General features: G+C 40.0%; 1 protein-coding gene across 2 annotated transcripts in view; it reads left to right on the plus strand.

Moving 5' to 3' along the window:
- The window catches only part of anapc1 (anaphase promoting complex subunit 1), a 49,761-nt gene that overhangs the window by 14,949 nt on the left and 8,962 nt on the right, over positions 1-25,850 (plus strand). The window contains exons 23-48 of one of the 2 annotated variants that reach the window (XM_056396142.1): positions 51-142; positions 731-879; positions 3,637-3,715; positions 4,418-4,454; positions 4,808-4,881; positions 5,257-5,435; positions 5,948-6,034; positions 6,550-6,689; positions 7,060-7,178; positions 7,672-7,802; positions 8,163-8,303; positions 10,734-10,886; positions 11,062-11,143; positions 11,852-11,943; positions 12,552-12,686; positions 12,935-13,017; positions 14,050-14,128; positions 14,290-14,364; positions 15,346-15,398; positions 15,548-15,695; positions 15,868-16,064; positions 19,933-20,019; positions 20,511-20,628; positions 24,959-25,036; positions 25,209-25,276; positions 25,457-25,595. In XM_056396142.1, coding sequence (XP_056252117.1) covers positions 51-142; positions 731-879; positions 3,637-3,715; positions 4,418-4,454; positions 4,808-4,881; positions 5,257-5,435; positions 5,948-6,034; positions 6,550-6,689; positions 7,060-7,178; positions 7,672-7,802; positions 8,163-8,303; positions 10,734-10,886; positions 11,062-11,143; positions 11,852-11,943; positions 12,552-12,686; positions 12,935-13,017; positions 14,050-14,128; positions 14,290-14,364; positions 15,346-15,398; positions 15,548-15,695; positions 15,868-16,064; positions 19,933-20,019; positions 20,511-20,628; positions 24,959-25,036; positions 25,209-25,276; positions 25,457-25,595 — 2,815 coding nt within the window. The remainder of the gene's footprint in view (positions 1-50; positions 143-730; positions 880-3,636; positions 3,716-4,417; positions 4,455-4,807; positions 4,882-5,256; positions 5,436-5,947; positions 6,035-6,549; positions 6,690-7,059; positions 7,179-7,671; positions 7,803-8,162; positions 8,304-10,733; positions 10,887-11,061; positions 11,144-11,851; positions 11,944-12,551; positions 12,687-12,934; positions 13,018-14,049; positions 14,129-14,289; positions 14,365-15,345; positions 15,399-15,547; positions 15,696-15,867; positions 16,065-19,932; positions 20,020-20,510; positions 20,629-24,958; positions 25,037-25,208; positions 25,277-25,456; positions 25,596-25,850) is intronic. The other variant, XM_056396143.1, reaches the window with a different exon arrangement.

Raw genomic sequence — 25,850 nt, forward strand, 5'->3', positions numbered from 1 at the left:
TCATTGCTGTAGAGGAATAATAATATTTATTGTTTTGTTTTTATTTGCAGAGACCTCCAGCTGGATGAATATGTGGATCTGTACTGGAGAGACTACCCTTCATTAATTAGTGGCTTCACTGAGAGCTGCCTCATAGACCAGGGTAAGACCTGTTTAATAGTTTAATAATTGCATCAAGTCAGGAAACAGACAAGACATGTTGTAGTGGCACAGATAAGGCTGGATGTTCTGCTGCTGATAAAGGCCAGCTCTAGGGTTCCTTTGTACGTCCAGGATTTCTTGCACTACAACTCTTAAACAGTGAATATACACAAGTTGTGGACAAGTGGACGCAACAGGACAGGCACCTAAAACGTAATCAGTCAGTACTGGTGAAGTTCCACCTGTAACCACTGTTTATCTTATCTACACCTGTAAAAAATACAGAATATCACCAGCCTCATCCTTTAAGCTGAATCAACAGTTTCAACATTATTTATTTATATAATTTACTGTCTCCCTCTGTCATCTCCTTCCTCCTTTGCTTCCTTCTTTCCTCCCTCACTCTCTGTCTTCAAAATCCGTATCGTGTTCGTTCCCTTTTCCTTCCTCCATCTTTCTTTGTTTTCACTTCCACCCCAACTTCTGTGTTCCTTACACACTCTGTCATCGCTCTCCTCTCCTTTTTGTCCTTCTCCATCCCCTCACCCCCTCATCTTTTTCTCCCTCATCCTCACGTGTCCGTCGTCAGCTCTGATTGGACAGATGCAGCGTCCCTCCTTCCTGAGGGCGGAGCCTCCCTGTGTGTTCAGCTGGCTCAGTAGCTGTCTGAGAGGAGAAGAGGTGCCGCCTATCCCTTACCTGCCCGGCATCTGTCAGAGGACCAGGCTGCTGGTTCTGGTACGACCAAAGAACCTCTTTGTTTTCTAAGATTAAGCACTTGAACTAAAGTCACTATTGTGAATTTGCTATTGTTGTTTCTGTCACTTAATCTTGACCAACCATACCCTTCAAATGTGCAAACGCACAAACTGGAACAAATTATCTTGATATTGAAGGGGAAAATTATGAAAATTATGATACTGAAGTTCCTAAAACTGGGTTATATTCTGCCATTTGTTGCTGGTATTTTAGCTTCATCTACTTGTAAACTGAAGAGGCAGACTGAAATCATGTATATAGTAAATCTTAATGACATTGTCCATCTTGCCTTCTTTTCCAGGTTTTTGAGACAAAATCTCACGTAAATTTAAACACAGATTTGATCACACCAGAATATATCAGGGTTTTATCAAGCAATTTCATGGAAAATTAGCTGTTTTTAAATCATGGTAATTTGTACAATACAAAAGAAAACGGGACTTACTTTCCACTTCACCCATATCACACAAACATCTTTAAACCGGGACGTCAATCAATCAATGTATTTTAATAATTTTACAAGACACAAAGAGTGGGGGTTAAGTTAAACATTTCACAGTAGCGATGATGATTTTTGTAAGAGCAGATTTGATTTGTCAGAATTGATGCAGTATTTAGGGGGTCGAGCTGATGTCTGCCTCTTAACGTTTAAGAGTTTGTGTTGGTCTTTGTAAAGTCAATTTTCCACCTGCTCCCAGGCTTTCTGCTGAGTGTGTGTGTGTGTGTGTGTGTGTGTGTGTGTGTGTGTGTGAGAGAGATGGATAGTGAGGGTAAAGAGTTCAGCTTTGATTGAGACATGGTCAGATAATCTGTTTGTGCAGCATGTCTGTGATTCTTTTTCTGAACATAAAGAGCAAGTACGTCAAGGTGTGGTTAGAGTAGTGCACATTCATGTGTGTGTGCGGGGCTGATGGACTCAACCTTTGCTTAGAAATGAAGGAAAGACACTTGAAAACAAGTCTTATTTCTCACCTCCTACCGTTTCCTCTATATGATGACGGAGGTGACGACTTGGCCCCAGTTTGTGTATGTGTAGTGACAAACACTCCAGGCACAGAGGTGAATGTGAATTTATTGTCAATTGACCAGTGATGTTTTGGTCCATGGCATGATAAAAATTTTTAATCTGCTTCCCAAACTCTGCAGGATGTTACCATGGAAACCAAGGCTAACTAGGGGAAAGGTGGCTAACATTTTACGCTTTTTGGTCTTAAAATAAGTTGGTCTCTGTTTCTGTGAAAATGTATGTTGCATTAGACTAATTTTAAAGCAGCTTCTTCTACCATAAATCAGGTATGTAAATGATTACAACAGCACCTAAAATGACACTTAAAATAGTCAGCACCAGAGACAGGCATTAGTCTGTGTGGAGGGACGGCATCAGTATCTGTATTTGCAGTTGCTGTTGCTGTAAATCTTTTTGCCTATAGGTGGCGCAGGTTGCACTGGCCAGCAGGTCTGACCCTGCAGACACTGCAGCTTGCAGTTGGATAATGCTGGCTTCATATCAACAACACTGTTCTTGAAGGCGGAGTACTGGACAGCCTGAAACAAACAGACGGGGCCTCTACAGCCTTTTTACTCACTTCTGTGTGAACGTGTGCTGTTTGTGCATGCTTTTGTTTACTCTTGGACCTAGACTTTGTTTTGACCCTCATACACTTTGCAGGTTTATAGTGTGATGGATGTAATATTTGCCAGGGTCTGCAGTAGAAGAGTAATGCTATTATAGTAGAAATGGCTTATGAGCTAACCCTGTGGTTCACCTTGCTTTAATTCTAAATGCCTGAGTTAGTGCGTGTGTCAGTGTTAGTGTTTTTCTCTGGCAGAGAAGTGTTGGGAAAGGTACTTGGGAATGCTTCATCCCAGCGCTGAATGTGGGTTTTGTTTCTATGACAACAATATCTTCACAACATATCACCACCACATCTATGATGTATGTATGATAGACTAGGATTGCCACTTTGCTTTTTATTACTATTTGTTTGACATTGTTAATGATACAGTGATAAAAGCACAACACTCGCCAGCAGCATTCAGTGTCCGGCCGATCTGCTCCCACGCAGTCTCACATGTCATACAGCTTTTCCAGAACAAGCTTCTTCTCAATTTCCCGCCCCATCTGATTGGTTGCCTGAAAGGGAGCTACACTGACAACACTAGCGCCTTTCTCTCTAAATTCTGAGATTTTCAACTAGAAGCACCCGGAGCACGGCCGCACAAAAAAGGCGGAGTGCTCAGAAAAATAGATCCTTTGTGCAGCACCTTTCTCCAGGTGGCCACATGCAGCTACATGTGATCTCACTGCTTTGGGAACAGTTGAAAGAAAGAGGCTCTTGCTCTGGAAAAAAAACACTATACAGACACATACCCTTAAACATTTTCTTCCTTGCAGCCAGTATCTTCAGTCCCATTCTTCAGATTCCACTTTTTCATTTTACCAATGTGTCTTGATTTCATCATCTCCAAAGTATAGACAGAAAAAAACAGAAGAGACCCTGCTTATTTAGTGTTCAACCTGAATTATACAAGAGTATTGATCACATTAGATCATCGCAGTTCACACAAGAGCTGAAACTGTGGTGACGTATAATCTTAAAGGTTTTTTTCATTCACCGGATATTTGAGTTCCAAAAACCTTCATGTTAAGAAGTCGAGGTTTTGACTCTATACAAATGATCCCTGCTTCTTATCTTTCCTCTTTGTGTTTGTTTGTGTGTTCCTCTTGTTTCTCAGAGTTACGCTCTGTACATCGCTGGAGATGAAAATGCTACGTCAACAGACGTGTCAAAGTACCTGGTCAAGCTCTCTGCAGGTCTGTTTGTGCATGTGTGTTTTGTGACCAGCTTCAAAGATCATTTTACTCCTCTTTGTATCCTGGGACTGTGTGTGTGTTTCTGACTGAACTCTTTGACTGTGTTTGTGTGTGGGTGTGTGTGAACATTTATTGACAACCAGCTCTTATTACCTGCCAGTCACATAGTTCTCTGCTTCAGGGACCAGTAACACAGAAAGAAAGACGTGTGACGCAGGTTTGTGTGTCACCTGATTTCTGCTATTTGTTTTTGCTTGGACAAAAAACTCTGAGGTGACAGCAGTCGCTGCAGGTCTTTGATCAGCCTTTTTCCCACTGACTCAGAATTGGATTTTAACTTTGTGGGTGGTCTTAGAGCATCCAGAGTGATTTATTTATTTATTTATTTTTCCAGCTCTATGTTGCCACTTTTCAGTGATAGAACAAAACCAAACAACAACAGATGTCATCCCACATAAACACAGTCCTCAACTCATCAGGAACAAAATGTCACCTTTATTTAACCTCTAGATTTTACCACCCATTCTGTTTGGTGACAAATTTTAACGACCAATTAGTGGGTAGCTTTGAAAATGCTGGAATACAGTTGAGAGTTCAATGAGATGAGCATTAAGAGAGCATATTATTGAACCTGTTGACCTCTGTGGTCTGCTGTTGCCCTCTGTCACCCCCTTTTCTCTCTCTCATCCTCATCTCTCTCAGGCCAGAGGTCCTGTGACAGCGAACCGCACTACAGAAGGTAATTCAGCTAAACGTAGTTACGTACAATAAGAGTTTTGAAAATCATAGTAAAATGGCTATAAATCACAGCCTTGAAATTTTTTTTATGCTTGGTAATTTAAAAAAAGGAAAAGAAAAACAAAAAAAGGAGTATGCAAACTTTTAATAACTCAAAAATCAAATAGCAGAAAACTAAGTTTTTGAGGCAGTATGCTTGAGCTAGTTGAAATAGAATTAAGAAGTTATTTTTAAAAAGGCGTTAAAGTTCTACATTGACTTCTGATTATTCCATATATATTCCTTTTTTCTGCCTTATATTACATTAGATCAGGAATAATTTATCTTACTAATGTTAATGTGTATATATTTTAGACAGAGCAGTGTGAAGGTCAAGTTTTCCACTGAGAGTCTGGCTGAGCAGCTGGTGGTCTGGCTCACCTCAGAAGGTAAGACAAGCAGCTCTTTTCTGTACAATAGAAGGTGTGCTGAAGCCTCATCCTTTTTATCACGGGGAATGTTAGAGGTTTTGTTTATGACTGGACACTTATCACAAACTAGATACAAAATAAAACCTATGAAAGTTTACAGGATTTAAAGTTTACAAAAATGATTTAAGAGTGGTGTAAAGCATTTCCAAACAAAACAAAAACAGTGGTTTTAAAGGCTTAAGTGCCTCATTAAACAAAACTAAAATTTCTTATGAAATAAGAAGCTTTGTTACCTGTTATGGTGAGTTTGTTGGTAAGCTCAGATGAGGCAGCCTCTAAATTAAGCCACAGCATCTTGTGCAAATACTCATCATTCTCATTTCATTGGTTTAGGTTTCACCCTGAAGGACCTGGAGTCAGTCCCGTTTGGCGTGGCTTTGCCCATCCGGGAGGCCATCTACCGCTGCCGGGAGCAGCCGTGTTCTGATTGGTCTGAGGAGGTCTGTATGCTGATTGGGAGACAGGATTTGACCAAACAAGCCCACAAGATGACCCTGGCCAAGAGCAAAGCTGTGAGTGTGAAATAAATTAAAAACCAGAGCCTTTTATTATTCATTAAGAGTTAGATTAGGAGACACCGTTTCATCTCAGCTGGCTATAAAACTATAAATCTTATCATGGACAATATCATGATATTTTATTGCAACTGACCTTGTATTGCTCCAAGCTGGTGAAGGATTTCTGTCCAAACCTTTATCCCCCAGGTGTTTGCAATTATAACATTTGTGAGCGCAATGTAAGATATATTGCAGGGATTTGTGCAGTTTGCAGAGGGCTTGCAGCTCAGCACAGTCCTCGCAAGATTCAAAAAAGTGCCAAATTCATTGTAGATTTATCCTTCCATTGTTTCCCCTCAAATGAATAGACATTCATCTTTGGAGTAAATCTTAAAATCAGTGAGGTTGTTGAGATAAAATACGAGTCACTGAAAACTGTCCACAATTTTGTCTAAAGGTGTAGAGCTATTGTTGTATGTATGTAAATATGTGTATAAATATGTGTTTGTGTGTGTGTCTCTCCCCAGTCTGTCGGTTCAGGTCTGTCCTTGGAGCCTCAAGCGACCACAGAAGCAGATGAGGAGGAAGACGGGATGTCGGACATAATTCAAGAGGTAACAGACTCAATAAACCTCTTGTTTTGCCATATTAGTCTGTCTCCACTCAATAGATCATGTTCTCGTACCTTTGTTAGTTATCCAGAGAAGTGGCTTTCAGGACTTATACTTATTTACTTATGACTTATATGTCAACCATTTATCCATTACTTTTAGCTAACAATCTAATGTTTCAGTTGTCCATTTCATCCGCCTTTACTTAGTTTAGCTAACTGTTAATACTACACCTTCTAGTTCAGGTGTTTATTTCTGTTCTTTTTCTTATTAGCATATTAGCTACACCATGGCAACTGCAGTACCCCCTGGTGTACAAGTACCTCTGGTTGGAGATCACTGATCTAGACAAGTCTAGCTGTTAATACCAGGATGTTGCCTGTTTATAAATATAGTCTGATTGTTTTTTTTTTTTAAAGGCTCTTTCAGGTAAACCATGCCTCCATTTATAACTTGAGACGCAGCCATTAATTGAAGCTGTTTGAATTTATGGTTTTCATGCCCTCTCTCTTCTCCAGGTCACAGGGCTGATCTGGAGTCAGGATCTGAGGGTCCAGGAGGTCAGGAGGCTCCTGCAGAGTTCCAGACCCGTCCGAGTCAGTGTTGTCCAGCTACCGGAGGTTTCAGACCACGAGTACATAGAGGAGAAAGAGAACAAGTGAGTGTAATGTATGTGTGTCCTGACGGTCTCTGGTCTCAGAACATAGATGCACACGGACAGCAACACTGCGGTTTCATGGGATATATGCAGAATGTGTTTTTCTGTCCACTGGTGCCTTTTATTCTCATTCTTTTGAGGTTTCTTTTTTCTTTTGTACTGTTTCAAATCGCTCTGTGTTTCTCAACAATGTTCTTCTGCTGACTTTTCTATTTTCACTGTTTTCCTTTGTTTGTCTCATGCTCTGTCCTCCATTTGTCTCTGGCTGCTGTAATCCAGGATTTATATAAATTACATATTGCTTTCTGACTCAGTCTGTAATTTTTCCTTAGTTTTAATCCCCTGCACTGTTTTTTTAAAATCCCCCCAGACTCCTGCAGTTGTGTCAAAGGACCATGGCTCTACCAGTTGGCCGAGGTCTCTTCACTCTCTTCTCCTATCACCCTGTACCGACTGAACCTTTACCTGTCCCCAAACTCAACCTGACGGGTAATGTGATAATGTTGAAATGGGAACATGCTCACCTGTGTCTATGCATTGGCTGACTGTTTTTCTAGACAGGAAGACTGAAACCATTTTGATGAATTCCCAGGGTAGCTCAAGTTATATTAGGGAGGTGATAACCTAATAAGAATACAAGAACAGTGAGTTTTGTTGTTAACACACTGCAATGAAGTTTAAATATTCCCCCTAAGTTGTATTTTATTTGTTCAACCAGGACTTTTACAATAGAGACCTGTCCAAAATGGCAATGCAAGATAAGTGTCATATAGCTGCACAACAATCACATACAACACAACAAAAGAAAACAAAAAAGGACCTGGGATACATGAGAGACAAAACCTGACTGTTTGAAACAAAGGCATTTCCCGTGAAACATTTTTTGAATGTGATGTTATAATGTCTTATACGAAGGCTGCTCAGAGTTTGTGTACTTCTTTATTTCTAGTTTTCACTCTTTATTTCTCTTGTTCTACTCCAGGCCGCGCCCCTCCTAGGAACACTATGGTTGATCTGAACAGTGGAAATATTGATGTTCCTCCTAATATGACTGGCTGGCCGAGCTTCCATAATGGAGTAGCTGCTGGACTCAAAATAGCCCCAGCTTCACAGGTCAGTCTTCCTGTGTGTGTGACCTCCTCATCAGGCCTTGTGTTTAGTTTTACATACCTGCAGCTGATTACTCACTTGTTTCCTCAGTCTGCCCTGTTGGACTTTTTTGCTTTTGTTGAAGCTTTAACATGTCCTCCAATGTCTCCATGAAGCTGAAATTTATACTTGTATACAAGAAAAAATAATTAACATGAAATATATTCAGGACATTCATGATCTCTTAAAACTTTAAATAATACTCATAAATACTCAGACAAACTCATAGAAACTCTGGTCACAGTTGTTTGATCTTGGATTGTAAACTTCATAAACACACCTTGCTTATTCTTGTACAAATAAACTCTCTCTTTGTTTGTTAAGGTGGACTCAGCCTGGATTGCTTACAACAAGCCAAAGAGCCCTGAGCTGGCTAATGAGTATGCAGGCTTCCTTATGGCCTTGGGCCTCAATGGACACCTCACCAAGCTGGCCACGCTCAACATACATGACTACCTCACCAAGGTACACACACCTGTACAGAGAAGCGTTTCAAGGTTTCACACCTTTGAGTTTCACAGCACAAAAAAAGCAAATACACACATTTTATTTATAACCCCGGGTGGCAGACCTGCGTCTGCTACCTTAATGCTCAGTTTACTGTAGGCGGTGCTCTAAATTACTGTTTCTTACTGTGGTATAAACAGACCCACTGTAGGTAAAACAAAAATGAACTTAAATACAGTTTACGCAAAGGTACCTCCCATCTATTCTCATTAACATGCACACACACTCAAGCACACACACCCCTACAAACACACATTTTTTCTCTAGATGACTGTAAATGAGAGATGTAAACTCGCATCAGAGCCAGGCAGCCAGTCAAAACGAAACTCTGCCCTCTGAGAACTTTGAAACGAGATGAGTCCTTCCCACTTTCAGGTGAGAAAAACAACAGGATGCTGCAAGCCAAACCTTATTTCTGCTCAATTAAAAAGTCAGTGTAAAGATGTGGTTGAAGATAATGAGGAACCCTTGCACCAAATCCACATAGAGTGTCCACAGTGGGTTTGAGATTGATTCATTTTCAGTTCCCATTTTGATTCAAGGTACGAGCAGCAGTTCATAAAGACGGGTGAGCTTTCTATACCAGTCATTTCTCTATAAATGAGATGTGAGAGTGTTCTCATATAGATTTTAAAGTTCAAAGTGGCTGAATTAAGATTTGACTGTCTAAACCCAGATCCCTTCGATAAGCTGCAGGAAAAAAAGGTTTAAACTTTGGGTCCAAAATACTCATTTGATCTTAGATTTGATTTCTTTTCTTCTTTCGTTCCAGCTTAAAAAGAATTGTTTTTGTAAGGCACAAGATGGCTTTATTTACTAATGACCATAAAAGTGATTGTATGTATCTGATGCTGAAATTGGTCCAAATTACCTTTTGCACAGTGCTATAGATAAGGACTTAATGTCCTGGTGTGTTGAGTGACACATCAAAGCCCTTAACCAGCTCATATCACCTTGTACAGTATAAATTTCACCAATGATACATATTTTTTGTTTCATTATTATTATATTTTAGTCGAAATGAAGAGCCATTACTTATATGTGAAATAACCATGTGCAATTTAAAATCTTCAATCGCTCGTTCATTGATTACAGTTAATACACAAGTACCGTTCGGACGGAGATATTAACAGTTCAGTGTAACACACACTGATTTATAGTCCAAATAACACTGCATCAAACATTATGTAGTTGCACAGTAGAACATGATAGACAGTTGTGTGTAACTAACAGCCTCCAGTCTGAATGAATGTGATGAACGTGGTTGACAGTGAAGCCTGTTTGTAGCTGGTGGTTTTCTGTTGGTTTCTATTCTCGCTGTAAAAGAGAAATTACACTGACATACTTTGGATCAGTTCATCAGAATTCTGTATGGTTGTGGTTTTAGAGAGGATGTGTGTTTGCATATACATATGTGTGTATGTGTGTGTGTGTGCGTCCCTCGTCTTTTAAGCATCCCAGTGTGTTCGTTTTGTTGCTGCAGCCTTTTACAAAGACAAATTCATCTGAGTGGTGCTGTTCACTCAGTCTTGGAAACAAAAAAAAAAAAAAATGTGTCTTTTAAAATCTATTGTCAGTGAAGCCACTAGAGAAATGAAACTAGTCACACTGGGAGGTGATTTCTTCAAATTCAAAATTTTGTTATTTGATATTTTCCTTGGTATTTTTCAGTGTTCTATAATAAATTGGCAGGTTTGCGTTGATGAAAACTATGGTTTTTAAAGTTTCCTGATGGAGGCATTAACTCATTTGCTGAGTGTTTGATGATGCAGTTGGTTCATTGGCATCTTAACTGATTAACCTGACAATCAGTTACGGTCTTAAACATAGTGACTGATCTCTGACTGTCCTCTTCAAAATGAGCAAAAATGTCCAGTGTTTTACTTCACACTCAAAATGTCAAATTATTTATGAACTATTCCAGAGTGTTTGTGTTGTAACACGTAAGTAGAACATGGTCTCCCTTTGTAATTACTAAACACACACACACATACACACAGGTGATCCACAGGGGTCTAATGAAGGCTGTCGGTCATGGGGAGCTGGTGTGGAAGCTGATTGGTCTCCTCAGACTCCAGAGTTACAGTTAGAGCTGATTACATTGGAAGTCATTTGTTCTGCTGCAGCAGGTATCTAGTCCACAGGGACACACATTGTGCTGCATGGTCTGATGTAAACTGATGTCTACATTTTATTAAAAAATGACCACTCCTTTGAGGAAAACACTGTTGTGAAGAAAGAAATCCCTCAGATCTCAGCTATCAAAATTTCCACTGACTGTATTGTGTGTTAATATTGTGACAGGAAGTTATTATTGTCATTCGTATTTATTGCTGACGACTGTTCGGCTGTCTCTTTGTCTTTTCTGTTTTCCCTCCACTTTGTCAGGGCCATGAGATGACCAGTATTGGGCTCCTACTGGGTGTGTCTTCAGCCAAACTGGGCACCATGGACATGTCAATTACCCGCCTGCTTAGTATACACATCCCTGCCCTGCTCCCACCCACCTCTACTGAGCTGGACGTACCGCACAATGTTCAGGTATGAGTGAGTGTGTATACTGTCAATATTTAATTAAATTTTAATATTTGCTACTCTTGTATCTTGTTTTAATTTGTGGATTGTATTTTTTATTTCTCTCAGTAAAGCACTTTGGACTTTTGAAGGGGAAAGGGGAAAAAATAAAAGCATTTGATTCTCTTGGTCTGTTCTGCAGGTTGCTGCTGTAATTGGCATCGGGCTGGTGTACCAGGGAACGGGACACAGACACAATGCTGAAGTCCTGTTGTCTGAGATAGGTAGGTGTGTGTGTGTGTGTGTGCATGAAAGACAGATGGATGACACTTTTTCAAACAAGACCCGGATTGACTATAAGTTTATAGTTTATATAAGTAAACTCAAACTTTCAATTAAAGATCCACACATGATTTTTAGTTGACACAATGCTGCATCAGCACACATAGAGCTGCATTGATTAGTCAATTTGCAAGAATCTGTTTTCATAATCAGTCATTTCAGTCACTTTTCAAGCAAAAATACCAAACTGCTCCCACCTTCTCAAGATTGTTTTTCTGTTTCTCAGATATGAGTAAAATGAATATCTGTCGTTTCTGGTTGGTTGAATAAAATTTTAATGCATTTCATTGGGCTGTGGCAAATATAGCATTTTTCACTTTTTTATATTTTATATTATGATATTTTATAGACCAACTAATCGATTGATCGGGAAAATAATGGTCAGATTAGTAGATAATGAAAATAATTGTTGATTGCAGCTTGAAACATTGGTAAAAGTTAACAAAAACTTTCCTTTACCTTGTATTTTCTGCACTGTCTTTGTATTATAAACAGTCAAACTCTAAAATATATCCTTTATTTGCATTCAGGTGGAAGTGGTTGAGCCTCTGTGCCATGGTGCTCCCCTCTCGACCTTTGATCTCGCTTCGAGTGCGTTTTATCGTCATGGATAGTTGCTAAAATTGTGATTGTGTGTGTGTGTCTCTTAGGTCGACCCCCTGGTCCGGAGATGGAGTACTGTACAGACAGAGAGTCCTATTCACTAGCTGCTGGACTAGCCCTGGGCATGGTCTGTCTGGGGGTAAGTCACCGCACATAAAAACACTCTGCTTGTCAAACAAATGTTGTTGTGTTGCTGTTGTTTTAACCTGCTGAAAGTTGCAGATGGGTGGGGCTCATTTCAGAATGAATCAGATTGTTTTCATGGAAATTGTTGGTGACAGGGTGTGACATGAACTTGAACTTTAAATACTTTGTTTTTTTTTACTGTGGTAGCGCCACTTTCCTCTGGATTTCTTCCTCTGGTTTGTCATTGATGTTTAAGAACAGAGGCCATTTCTGCCATTTAAAGTCATTGTTGTTGACCTGTTTTGGGCTTAATTTCTGCATTCGGTCAGGTATCCTCAATAAGAAGAGTGATCCACAATATCCTTCCACTAGAAAGACCTGTAGTTGTTTTTTAACAGTAACGGAAGATGAAGACGATTTTTCTTGACTGTAAAGTCACGTGCTACCTCCTGTAAGAGAAGCTGCATGTAAATATGTTGTGAATTAACTCACCTTTTGATTCTTCTCCTATCTCTTCCCACTTTTGTCTCATCATTTTCTCTCTTCCCATCCTGCCTCATATCTCCATTCTTCCTCCCATTTTCTTCATCACCATCCTCTCTCTCCTCTCTGTCCTTGCAGCATGGCAGTAACCTGATTGGGATGACAGATCTGAATGTTCCTGAGCAGTTGTATCAGTACATGGTTGGGGGCCATCGCAGAGCTCAGGCTGGGGCCAACCGAGAGAGACACAAGTCCCCCAGCTACCAAATCAAGGTAGATGGACAAATCATTTTCTTTTTCTGTTTCATTTCTCAAATGTTCAACAGCGTTATTTCATTGTATTCATATAATACTGAAAACTCTACACCTATATAACTGCAGTTGCATTTCACAGCTTAATAACTCTTGAGAACATTTTTATGAATCTTCCGAACTAATAACACAACATATCACTGTTGTTATTGCATTTAATTTAACCAACAGCTTAAGTTTTCTTCAAACATTATTAATGGTCATTCCAGGAAGGTGATACAATCAATGTGGATGTGACGTGTCCAGGGGCCACGCTGGCCCTCGCCATGATTTACCTCAAGACCAACAACAGGTGAGACGAGACGAACAGCTGATCAATCCACCCATCTTTTCAAGCATAGAACTAAACAAGGAACTAATTTTATAGATAATATTAATGGCTCCTTATTCTTTCCATGTGTTGGTATTTGACACTGTTATTAATTTGTACCTCTTTTCTCTTTCAGTTGCCATGTATATATGTCATAATGTACTGATTATTGTTCCTACCACCCTACAGTAAAAGGTTTAAACAGTCTATTACAGTAGCAGGTAAATAGTTGCCCTTGGGCTGAATCTGTCTCCACAACAAAAGCTGAATGTTTTCCCTTTTTATAGTTTGCATAAAAAAAATTTGCATTATTTTTCACAAATCTGCTGGAGGCAACAAATGAAAATACAGGGCTTGTGTTAATCCAAATAAATGAAACCTCATAATCTTTAATGATGATTGATGATTTGCCACTCGCACACAAATGGATCACAGTCTAATAGACATGGTGTGCTGATAAAAAACTACTTTCATTTCACCACAAATGAAACAGGCTACTGTTCATTTAATGTGGATAACAAGCTTGTAAGGCAACACAAAGAATAGAAAACTGGCCCACAGTCGAACATAATTGCTAACCCTTGATGTGATAGATGCTTTATTTTTAGACAAAACAATTAAAAAATGATGTTAGAATGTACAGTTCATTATGCAAATACAGAACATGACATTTATGAATAAGAAAGTTTACAACAACCATAGAATTTTCCACCATTACTGTGTTAACCCTTGTGTCTAGTTTATATGAATTTATTATAAATAAGTGTGGTGCTTTCTATATCATCGAGCAGAGCATCGTAACCTGCTTAGTGAAAAATCTCATCCCTCAGTGACTCCAGTTGTCACATTATTCTACAGAAGAGTAAGACTTCTCCATCTCCTGGCTTTCTACTATTGGTCAAGAAGTTCCCGTCTTTTTCAGGGCTCATCTGATGCCGGCTGTCTATTGGTGCAGTGGGCGTTGAAAGAGGGTATTAACACCTCCTTGTCTCTTTTTGCGATTCTGTCCCCTAGGTCGATTGCTGATTGGCTGAAACCTCCAGACACTTGGTTCTTGCTGGATTTCATCAAGCCAGAGTTTCTGCTGCTGAGGGTTAGTGTGGCGCTAGTTTTGTGTGTGTGTGTGTGTGTGTATGTGTGTATATATATTTGTGTGTGTGTGTGTGTGACAGATCATTTTTCTCACCTTCCTCTTAATGTGGTACCCCCCCCCCCCCCCCCCCCTTTTTTCTTCTTGCCTCTCTGCCCTCACAGACTCTTGCTCGGTGTATTATCATGTGGGATGAAATCCTCCCTAATACCGAGTGGGTCAAGAGTAACATACCCCAGGTGAGAAATTGCACACATATGCACATACACAGCATTACTGAGCGGACATATTTGGAGCTGTGATGTAGCACCAGACCTGGTAACAAGTCAATAATGATTTGGAAAGACTTCCCAGCTGTGAGGTTTGGTCCATATCTGTGGAGGGAGGCAGGTTTACCTTTCGGTTCGGTCATTTAGTCGATTCCAGTGGCTGATTTGTGTCAGAAGATGCACTGCTTTTGTTACTTTGTCTGTGATGGTTGTTGTAACATAATGGTTACACCAGCTCTACTCACTTCAGGGAAGCTTTGCACTCACTGTGTAGTAGCTGTTCCCTGATGCACACAAAGAAGAAACTGGCCACCCTGGATAAACAAGACAAGAGCTACTTTGTAAGAAAAAAGAAAATCCCCTGAAGAATGTTTGTTTGACAGGTCTCTGGCGATAGTGTGGTGTGAAAAACACCTCTGTAATGTTTGCTTAGGAACTGACACACAAGCTATGATAATAAAAAAACACAGATCTTATGGAGAAACAACTTTGTTCTTCGTTTACAGCTATCGCAGAGGAGAGAGGCAGTGATCCTCATACTGTTCCAGTTAGTCTTCTGTAATGATTGTTGAGTTTCATGGGGTTGTTGTCAGGAAATGGTTCCGCTGATGAAGTAACGACATGCCGGGCATATTTGTCTCCTCTGTAAACATGGGAGTCTCTTAGAGTTATGTAATATTATTGGAGTAATGTAAAAGCTGTTGCTTAAAAAATCTATCAAAATGAAATGCTAGTAACCAAACCTTTTGTAAAATTGATCCATAATCCAAAAGAGAACTTCATTACCAACACTGGTAAAAATAATTTTATTCTAGGTGACTGTGTCTTTTACAGTAAACGATACAACTGTTTTCAATACAGCATGTAAGTGAAGCATCAATAAGACTGTTGCTGCTGAAAAGTGACCACTCACTTCTGTTTTTTTGTTTTCTACATTTATTTTGTTTTCAGATCATGAGGGGGACTTTTGACCCTTCAGAGGACATCAACATGGAGACAATGGCGTGAGTATTTAAGACAAAAACTGGCGTTTAAGTTTCTTTACTTTAAACTTTGAATACTGTAGCTCCTCAGGGAAGTAAATTTATATCACTGCCCTCTGTGGTTGTCCCTCCACCATGACTGATCATGTCATGATATATGTGTCTCTCAGCCAAGCCCAAGACTACATTACAGCCGGGGCCTGTATGGCACTGGGCTTACGCTTCGCTGGCTCTGCCAACTCCGATGCCTTTGACTGCCTCTACGAGTTTGCCAGGACATTCATGAAGATCATGTCCTTCACTGGTACAGCTGCTGTTGTAAGTGTTTTTATATGTTTTAATTTGGACTTTGTCACAGTTATGGAAAGTGCTGTGATGTTTTCACGAACTTCTACTTTGAGAAATTCATTTGACAATAATGATTTCTAATATTTCCCCTTTGTTCTCTCTTTCTTTCTCTGTCTGTCAACATGTGTGCTGGCTCCCCCAGCAGACAGGTTATTACAATCTGCAGACCGGTCTGTCGATGATCCTGCTGGCCATGTCCATGGTGATGTCCGGCACCGGGAACCTGAAGGTGCTGCAGCTCTGTCGCTTCTTCCACAAGCGAACTGGCGGTGAGATGAACTACGGCTTCCACATGGCTCATCACATGGCACTGGGCCTGCTCTTCCTGGGAGGGGGCAGGTGAGCTATACCCACGCACATGTTGACATTTGAAATGCTTTTAATTAATCAGTGATTTGAAAACTGTTATACATTTAGTTACAAAATAGCTGATTCCCCACAGAGAAAATTAAACATGTTTGTATGCATTCTTCACAATTATCTATATTAATCCATAAACCATAACACACTTTATTCGTATACAAAGAAATGATGTTTGGTTACTGTCAGAGACCAGCCGTAATAGAAATCAAGATAAAACAAGATAATTATGAAGAGGTAGCAACCTCTATGTATATGACATTGCAGAATAAATTAGATAGATGGTAGCATAGAAGTAGTGTTTTCTATTTGTGTATAATAAATAAATATGATGGAGGCTAAAGCTCTAGGGAAGAAGCTGTTGTTCAGTTTGTTAGATCGGGCTTTGATGGCTTTATATCTCTTCCCTGATGGCAAGGGGACAAACAGACTGTGACCTGGGTTTGGTGAGACTCGACTGATGTTACAGTACGTCTTGTGTAGACGGCTAGCATTCACTGTGTCCACAGATCCCATGATCCTCTGTACCATTTTTACCACCTGGACCCTCAGGTTCTTGGCAGTGCGGCTGACGTGCCTCTGTAAAAGTGTACCAGAAGCTGAGAGTAAGGTTTGGCCTGTTTTTTGAGTTTTCTGGGGAGGAAAAGCCTCAGTTGAACTTTCTTCACCAGGTGCTGAAGGGAGTCGGGAGCATGAGATGTTTTGTTGTATGGATTCCCAGGAATTTGATGTCGTTGACACTCTGAAACTCCTCACCGTTTATGTGCAGAGGGGGATGTGTGGTCTTCCTGGATCTCTTAAAGTCCACAATGATTCATGTCCAGTACTGCGTCAGATCGACAGATGTTTGATTCAAAGACACACCCCCATCATTACAAGCCTTCCTCGCTCCTTCACCAGGCTGAACCAGCACTTTTCTAAATTGTGCTGTAGGCGGAAACGGGGTGAAACACTGACTGTAACTACTCATTTGAGCAATACAGTATGTTTTGTCAACTGCACCCAACTGCTGGAGGATTGTTGACTGTTGCAGGACAGTTTTCCACCCTTAGCATTTTGTGTGTATGTAAGACCAAATGCAGAACATGGACAGGAAGAGAAGTTAAAAGTGATCATTGTTTTAAAACCTATCACAAATGATCTCTGAGGAGCCTTTGAGCAAAGCACTGAGCATCAAACTGTCTCTGTGAATCTGACTCCCTGGTTTCAGTCACCAAATTACATGCAAACATCACTGGAATTGATCAAATATTTTAATGTTGACACACACATATACTTTGGATCGACGCTAATGACTGAATGAGGACACTGAAGTTAATTATATTCTAGGTGTAGCCTGTCATGTGGCACCTGAATTGCTGTGTGACAACAAATCAAAAACACACATATACCAGAACACACCCACCAGGTTTGGGACGTCTGTTTCTGGGAAGGACCAGGTACACTACGTACGCACACACAGTGCATGGGTTAGCCACACAAATAACACACAAGTCTGTTTTGAGTGCTGCGTTGAGCATAATGAATGACATTTACACACACATACACACGCACTCACACGAACACACCCAAACCAGGTTCCTCCAACTGCTGACCTTGGCCTGTATATTTGCAAGGGAAACAACGGCTCGCGCTCTCTCATTACATGTTGCAAATGTTTCTCCACCTACAGCCACAATCAGATGAACCTTTTGATTTTATTTGGGTTGAGTTTTATTTTCGGCCTGCCAGCTGTAAGCCCACGCAACTGCAGGGCCTCAGTTTTGAATGTCATGCATTGTGGTGTGTTACTGTGAGTGTGTTTAAATGTGGGTCTGCAGAGGGTAAAGGTGATGCTGGAGAGCACAGTTATGCCATGCCATTGTTTTATTTCCCTCAGTGGCTCCCTCTGCTCGTTGGTCATTCAGTCGCTCTAACACATTTTTCTATTTAAATGACTATGCGTATCGCACAATTCTTTCCGCACAATTCTTTCCACACATTTCCTCATCGCTATATTGCTGTTGTGTATTTTTCTCATAAATTTTCTCACCTTTTGTTTTTCCTCTTTACTGATAATCTCTGTCACATGGTGAGATTCCCTCATCTAACCCTTCCGTCCTGCCGCTCTTTCTGTTTGCTTAGTTAGTTTCTCTTCCCATTTATTCCGTTTTTTTTTTAGCAGGAAACTGAAGTGAAAGTTAAGTTCTTCCACCTAAAGTCACACATAGCATTCGGACTAACGGCCGCTATATCTGAAAGACGCTTTTCATTGTTCAGGTTTACATGTTCTTCTCGTGTTTTCCTGTGAGTGCTCTGGTTTCCTCCCAAATCAAGTTATGAATACGTGGTGCAGGTATTATGAATTATTCCTGCCACTGCCCTTGACCAAGACACTGGCTTCAGAGCTGGATACTGCTCCCTGCTCGTAAAATAGTTAGTGTGGGTCAAATGTAGAGGACAGATTTTCCCCTCAAGGACTGAAAAGAATAAAACAGATGTTCTTTTTTTTTTTTTCTTTTGCTGCACACACTGGAAGTTGATTCATCAGAAGTTGAAGTCCAGCATAAAAGGAAGGTGACTCAGGACTCCATCGTCCTGTTTTTGTAACAGCAGTGCACCGAACCCTCAGAGCAGGAAGTTTCTGTCACTGGTGTTACCGTTTGTCAGTTTGAACTTCAGTTGTAAAGTTGCACATTTCACCAAGAGCGCAAGGTAACGTCTGTTTTGTCATGCTGATGGCCCGAATTTCAAAGATCGGTTTCATAGGACACAAGGCAACGAAAAGCAACAAATTCTTAGAATTTAAGAAGCTGGTACTAAGTAAGGTTCAATATGTTTGCTTGATAAATGAAAATCAATTGATTATCACATTAATTTTCTGTCAATTGACTTCATTTTACTTAGTTTTAGTCACCCTTGTAACCCTCTCTTTGTTACCGATTCTCTCCCTCATCCTTGATTTTGAAACAACTGGTGCATACAGTCTCAACATTTCACTAGCTGTTGGATAACAATAAAGTACCAATGTAGTGATGGCAGCAGCATTTGCTGTTTGATTAATATTTCACTCTTCCCAACATCAAAGTTGTCAGTTAACCATCTCCATTTGTCAGTCGTTGGAATTCATTGCGCGATTCCAGTGAATTTGGCCAAGATCTGCTCCCAAGGATTGCCTGTTTTTCATCATCTTTACTGACTGCGAGTCTCTATTTGAGGTCTTTTTTTAATTGTAAACTTGTGGTAAAAGAATGTCATGTTCAGTGAAGTTGAGGTTTTTAAACATGCTAAACATGACCCAAGCAGCCATTTCAGTGAAGAGCAACATAATTTACCTCAGTTGACCGTTAATAAGTGCTCTCACAAGTACCCGTCCATGTGCGAGCAGCCTTTATTGCCTGACCCAACTTTATTATAATGACTCCATTAGTCAAAGTGCGAGCTTAACTGCCAACTATTATGTTTAATAGGCTCTGTTGTGGCCTGTGATGACGTTCACTAGATTACAGCACACACCTGGTTTCGTTAACAGAGAACAGAGGGTTTATAAAAAAGTGTTTAATTTTGAGCAATATTGCAATGTTGACCGCGGCTTGTTGTCATCGTGAACACTGTCATTTTGTTATTTTTATTCTCCTGTCCCACTCACTCTTTACTCAGCCGTCACTGTGTTATTGTGTCAGTTGGTCGGTATTTTTTGATTTAAACTGCTACAACAGTTTTAATGCAAAACTACTGTTGCTTGTGGAAAGTTGAGTAAGTTTGTGTGTGTGTGTGTGTGTGTGTGTGTGTGTGTGTGTGTGTGTAAGAGATCAAAAAAGAGAGAGAAGAAAGCATGATCATGATTTTGTTTAATGTCTCATGTTAGGTACACCCTGAGCACCTCCAATTCAGCCATCGCTGCGCTGCTGTGTGCCCTGTACCCACACTTCCCTGCTCACAGTACTGACAACCGGTGAGACTGACACACACTAATTAATTTGCAATTAATAATTGATTGTTGCTCATAAATACACACACACAGGTAGATGCTGTACATGGTCTTAGACACAAAACACTGCATCAGGACACGCTTTTGAAATCTAATTTCTGAAAAATTTAGACTGAATTTAGGTCCTGTCAGTGTAGAAACTTTTTAAACCACGTTCACAACATCATGGGACATTAAAACTCCCTACTGCTCCATAGAAACTTCTATGGTGAGAAGACCTTAGTGTGGATCATGGCTTCTTTAATGCGAGGTGACACACCTCACCTATTTAATCATAGTGGAAGTTGTAGATGACCCTTAACAAAAACATAATGTGAAGTTAAATCAATAAATGAAATTGACAATATAAGTAAACTTATTTATAAATTCATCAGGTTTGGTAAAAGAGGAGCTTCCATCATACAGGAGAAGTAAATCAGAAGCCTTTTTTGTTGATGTCGCCCTTGTTGCTGCAGCTACCACCTGCAGGCCCTGCGGCACCTGGCCGTGCTGGCTGCTGAGCCACGCCTGCTGGTCCCCGTGGACGTGGACTCACTGAAGCCCTGCTACGCCCTCTTAGAGGTCACCTACAAGGTAAGGTCATCAAGGTTGATCTGGCTGACACAGGTAGCCACAAACCTGTGAATGAAGGAAGCGCTCCCACTGGAGTCAAAGAAGTCAGATGTAAAGCAGCCAGGACAATAATCATTGAATATTGTTTAGTGGTTGGATGACTAATCATGGAGGTCAGACAACATCCAAAATCACAAGCTCAAAATCTTTAATATTATAGACTGAAACGTAGCATTAGCATTAGCTTTATGTCCGTAAATGCAATTTGTAAAGAATGTTCTGTTCCATAACTGTGAAGTTCCTCCCTCTATCTCTCTCACTCTCTGTCACACTTGTAAAATCGTCCATCTCTACACTTCCTCTTGAAACGCACGCACACACACACACACACACACACACCACACACACACACACACACCACACACACACACACACACACTCTCACTCTCTCTCGCTCTCTCGCTCTCTCTCTCTCTCTCTCTCTCTCTCTCTCTCTCTCTCTTTCTCTCTCTAACGTGAACATGAATGTGCTAGTGTCGTTCATTTCAGGAAAAAAAAAAACAAAAAAACTCCTGCCCACCAAACCACCACATTCTTCTTTTCGTCAGTGGTACTGCTGTCAGCTGGGCCGCTTCCTCCACTACAACATTTGAGGTGTACTTTCTGCAACCTGCTCACGCCCCTCAGTCATGGCCAGTTCTCTGTTTCCGATCAGATGAACATGGTTCATGAATGAACTTTCTTTTTTTTCTTTTTTTTTTTTTAATTAGTTCCAAACATAGAAAATTGTAGAAACCAATGTAACTTCCTACCGCTGTAAAAACAACTACATTAGTGGCATTTCATTTATGCACTGAAGCGCATCGTGAGAGCAGGTGTTTTTTACATTTTTAGCACCATTTTCTAACCAGCTGAAGTGTTGTTTATTGTTTATTGTTAATTGTTTATAGGATCTCCTTTTACTTCAGCTGATCTGGTTGCTGGCCGTCCTGGGGTCTGTAAATACACAAATATACATGGGACAAAATCTAGACATTAACAGTTCCAAAAGAGAGAAGAAAACATAAATATGATATAAAACAAATATTAAATAATTATTAATGCAATTATTAAATAAGGCCACATTGTTATATTCCCTAGAAAGAGATGAAAATCGAAAAGGTTTACATTAGACCAAGTATATTTCAGTTTAGTTTGAAACTGTTTTGATTAGTAATTATTTGATGTTTGGTATAATAATACTTATAATAATGAACTTTATTTCTATAGTACTTTTCTTAACCATGCTACGAAGTGCTTTACAAAAGGAAACGAAACCAGACAAAACCAAAAGAACATGAGCACAGAGGAAGTAAAAACTATAAAATGAATAAGATCAAATCAACAGGAATAAAACGGCATAAATTAAAACCTGTTAAACATTTCCAGTGGTTCCAGTCAGAGGGAGCTCTATAAAGAACTGTGTATTTCAAATAATTTATTTTAGATTCTGAAGGACATAATTGACTTTACTTAGTGTTTCTGGTACAATAAAATGCTTGCGTGCATTTATTGAACTTGGAATGCTTTTTATTAATGATGGTGAAATATGACTTCTCTAGGTAGTGAGTAGGATTGTAAACAAATGTATATATTTTATATGCATAAAAGTGCATCCTGAAAAGATCTTAAAAACACATGAATTTTTGCTGTAATATTCACCCCGTCCCTCCTGGAAACTGTCATGGAACATGTTAAAAGTGCATACAAGCTTTTCGAGCTTGTCAATAGCTTTCACTTTTTTTTCCCATAGACTCTTTTTTAAAACCACAAACATTAACTGGAGGTTCTCCAATTATATACACAACCTACAGTGTTTAAAGAAACACATATTCTGACTCTGTATGCAAGTCATATTTTATTATCTGATTAATACATGTACATGATTGAAATATTGTTGTTTTGTTTCCAGCTACATGAATGTATAAGAAGCATAAATCGCAGTGGAAAACAATTAAATGCAGAAAATTAAACAGGCTATAGATCCAATTAAAGATACAAGTACAGATATTTTAGTGACATAAACAGATGCAGATAGTAGCTTCTCAATACACCCCTAGAAATAAGTGGATCCTTCCATCTTGCAGGACAGGAAGCTGCCTAGCTTCAGTTCACTAAGGCTATATAAAATGCTTTTACCAGCATAATTGTAGGTCAGATTGAGGTTTTGATGGGTCTAGATTATATCAGCTTTGCACAATTTCAGCTGAGGTACATAATGCAAAACACGTGCCAAGGAAATGTTGACTTTGCAGAAGGCAATGCAGGAAATGACTACCACCTGACAGGCCACATCTCGGCCAAATATTCAAAATTGGTGTAAATCGGAGAAACCTTTTTGGGATTACTCTGCATAACTGTAGCTTTCCAAATCCAAAAAAACAAAATGTGAATCCAGCCACTGGTTCTGGTTTGTCTTTGATCAGCCCGTCCTGGAGAGAAGCCACTGTGGTGCAGACATCCGGTGTCGCATGACTGTGCACAAGACTACAGTGTGTCCATTCATTTTAGCCACAGTTATGTCATATGGATCATGTGCTCTGTCACGTCCATTTCCATGTGAAGCAGGAAATAGGCATAAACTGACAGGTTTATCATCTTAAAAACAAAAAACAATAACCCTCCATTATAATTTTTAACCAGAAAATTAGATGCTTAGATGAAAATAAGTGTAGATGTTTTTCCACTGTCCCATATTTACTCAGCTATTATTTTCTCTGAGTCTATTTGGAGTGCCCCAGTTTTTCAGACATGTACATTCAACAGTCTTTGTTGCAATACCATAGCTGTGTCTTTACAGATGCAGTAAATAGCTCCTGAATTATATGAGCAGTAATTTCTCAATCTCCCTCTGAGTTTTTGTTGCTGCTCTGTTTAGATGTTGCGCTTATAGAGATCTCACTTTGTTCTCCAGTTTTTCTGCTGCTCTGAGTCCCAGTTACATTATTTGTCGTATTGTTTGTGGCTTTGTTGTCATTAAGAATTTTGATTTCAACCATTAAAGAAATTATGTATTTATGAAATCTTCTTTCAATAAAAACAGACCACTGTGCACTGCTTTGTGTGACATGTAGGAATGGGAAACATTGAGAAGAGTAAAAATGTGCAGATCAGGCGGGAGGGTAGGTGGTTGAGTTTTATTGAAGCAAGAGAACTTGTGATTGAAAATTTGTGAATTTAAATCCCAGATCATCTGGAAAAATATGTGAAGTGGAGGAGCAGCAGCTCAGTTTCCTGCGAAAATGAAGGGCGCTTAAGCTGCACCAGCCAATGACAGGTTCCAATTCTGAATGTGAGGAACTCATAGTATGAATATGAAGTTGTTTAACATCTATTAACACATGACAGCTAGAGCGTGTCTGTCTGCCCTGAAAGAGGGATCCCTCCTCTGTTGCCCTCCCTGGGGTTTCTTCTGTTTTTCCCCACTAAAGACAATTTTTGGGGGAGATTTTCTTTTGCCATTTGAGGGTCTAAGGACAGATGGTGCTGTATGCTGCGCAGATTGTAATGAAATGTCATAATTTATTTGTGACTGCTTTGGGTGCTTTGGCTTCGGGGGAGTCTCGATTTTTCAGTATTTCTGCAGGTGAAGGATGGTTGAAGGTTAAAGATGGAGGTTGTTATCCACAGTGAGGACCACCTCTGAGTTCCTCACTTTAATTTAATTCACAGCAGAAAACTCAGATTGACACTGTGACCGTCAGTCACTCATTATGTGACTCTGTGAGAGGAATTCAAACATTCGTGCATATTTATAGGCTCTAAATGTATTTATTATTCTATATTATATTTTGAGGTTCAATTATTGACTTGTGTATCGCTACAAAAACCTGTTTTTAATGCTACATGAACAATAAGCAGCTATGTGTACACTTGAAAATGACTCCTGCTCCTATGCACTGTACAGCCATGTACTCTCTGTCAAATATTAACTTCCTTTACCTGAATACAAATAAGTCCACAGCCTCTCCTACTCAGTTAAGATGACTCAGGAGCCTCTCTGTAGTAATATATTCTCTTACTGAAAGGGATTTGTTCTTTTTCTGAACACTACTAATTATCTGCAGTTTGAAAGTTAAGACTCTCACTATCGCCTGCATCCTGTGCAGAATTCATTCCTCTAGACTTCTCCTAATTAATTCCAGGATGCAAGTTTATTAGCCCCTTTACATAGGCTGTGTGTTGAATTCTTGCTGATCAATTTTAAGGCCTCCATTGTTAGATTTAACTATCTGCGAGAGTGTGGCACTGCGTATGTATGAGCCTTTGTTGTTGCGTATGTCGTGATGACATATTTTCCTACTTGTTTCAGGAGACCAAGTGGTACGATGAGACGACAGTAGAACTGATGGCTCCCACCATGCTTCCTGAGCTGCACCATCTCAAACGGGTAAAGCCTGAAAACACTTTGTAGCCCAATGGAAACTAGATCGTCCAGTGTGGAATGAGTAGCACCCTCTCTACTAACGATGTGTGATGTGCATAATTCCTCATGCCACCCAAACTATTTGCAGTGAAGTCATCTTCATCCTTTTTTATTTTTTGATATTTATTTGTTGCAGGTAAAGGTGAAGGGGCCACGCTACTGGGAACTGTCCATAGACCTCAGCAAAGAAACGCAGCATCTGAAGTAAGTATGGAGAGCGTCTTTGCATCTCTTTGAAACTGAAGCCGAAGGTTCAAAGGTAATCAATCAAATGAAACCACTAAACAAGTGTGTGAAAGTGACAGATGGATTAGTGGAATCTGATCTCATGCATTGATTTGATCAACTGATTTAAAGGACAATTTCTCTTTCCATCTCCCTCAGGTCCATCCTGTCAAGAGATGGGGTGTTGTATGTAAAACTACGGGCCGGCCAGCTGCCCTACAAAGATGACCCCCAGGGCTGGAAGAGCCTGCTGGCCTCCTCCGTCAACCACCGCAACTCCGGAGTGCGAGCCTTCAAGGTAAACACATGGAGATGTCACACGTACCCAGTACAACCAACATTCGTCACTTGAGTTCCATTTAGTTTCTATAGAGCTGAGGGATTGATCTGGAGAGCTTGGCCATTCACTTCCTCCTTTTTTAAATTTTTTTTATTTGCAGGCTGTGTTTATTTACTACAAACTGCCGAAGTATCCACCCACACTACTGAGAGTTTCTGTGGTGAAGTAATGATACTTAAAGAACAAACTGAGACGGTGTTAAAAAGGAGGAAC

The sequence above is a fragment of the Seriola aureovittata genome, chromosome 14, assembly GCF_021018895.1.
Source record: "Seriola aureovittata isolate HTS-2021-v1 ecotype China chromosome 14, ASM2101889v1, whole genome shotgun sequence".
Lineage (NCBI taxonomy): Eukaryota > Metazoa > Chordata > Actinopteri > Carangiformes > Carangidae > Seriola > Seriola aureovittata.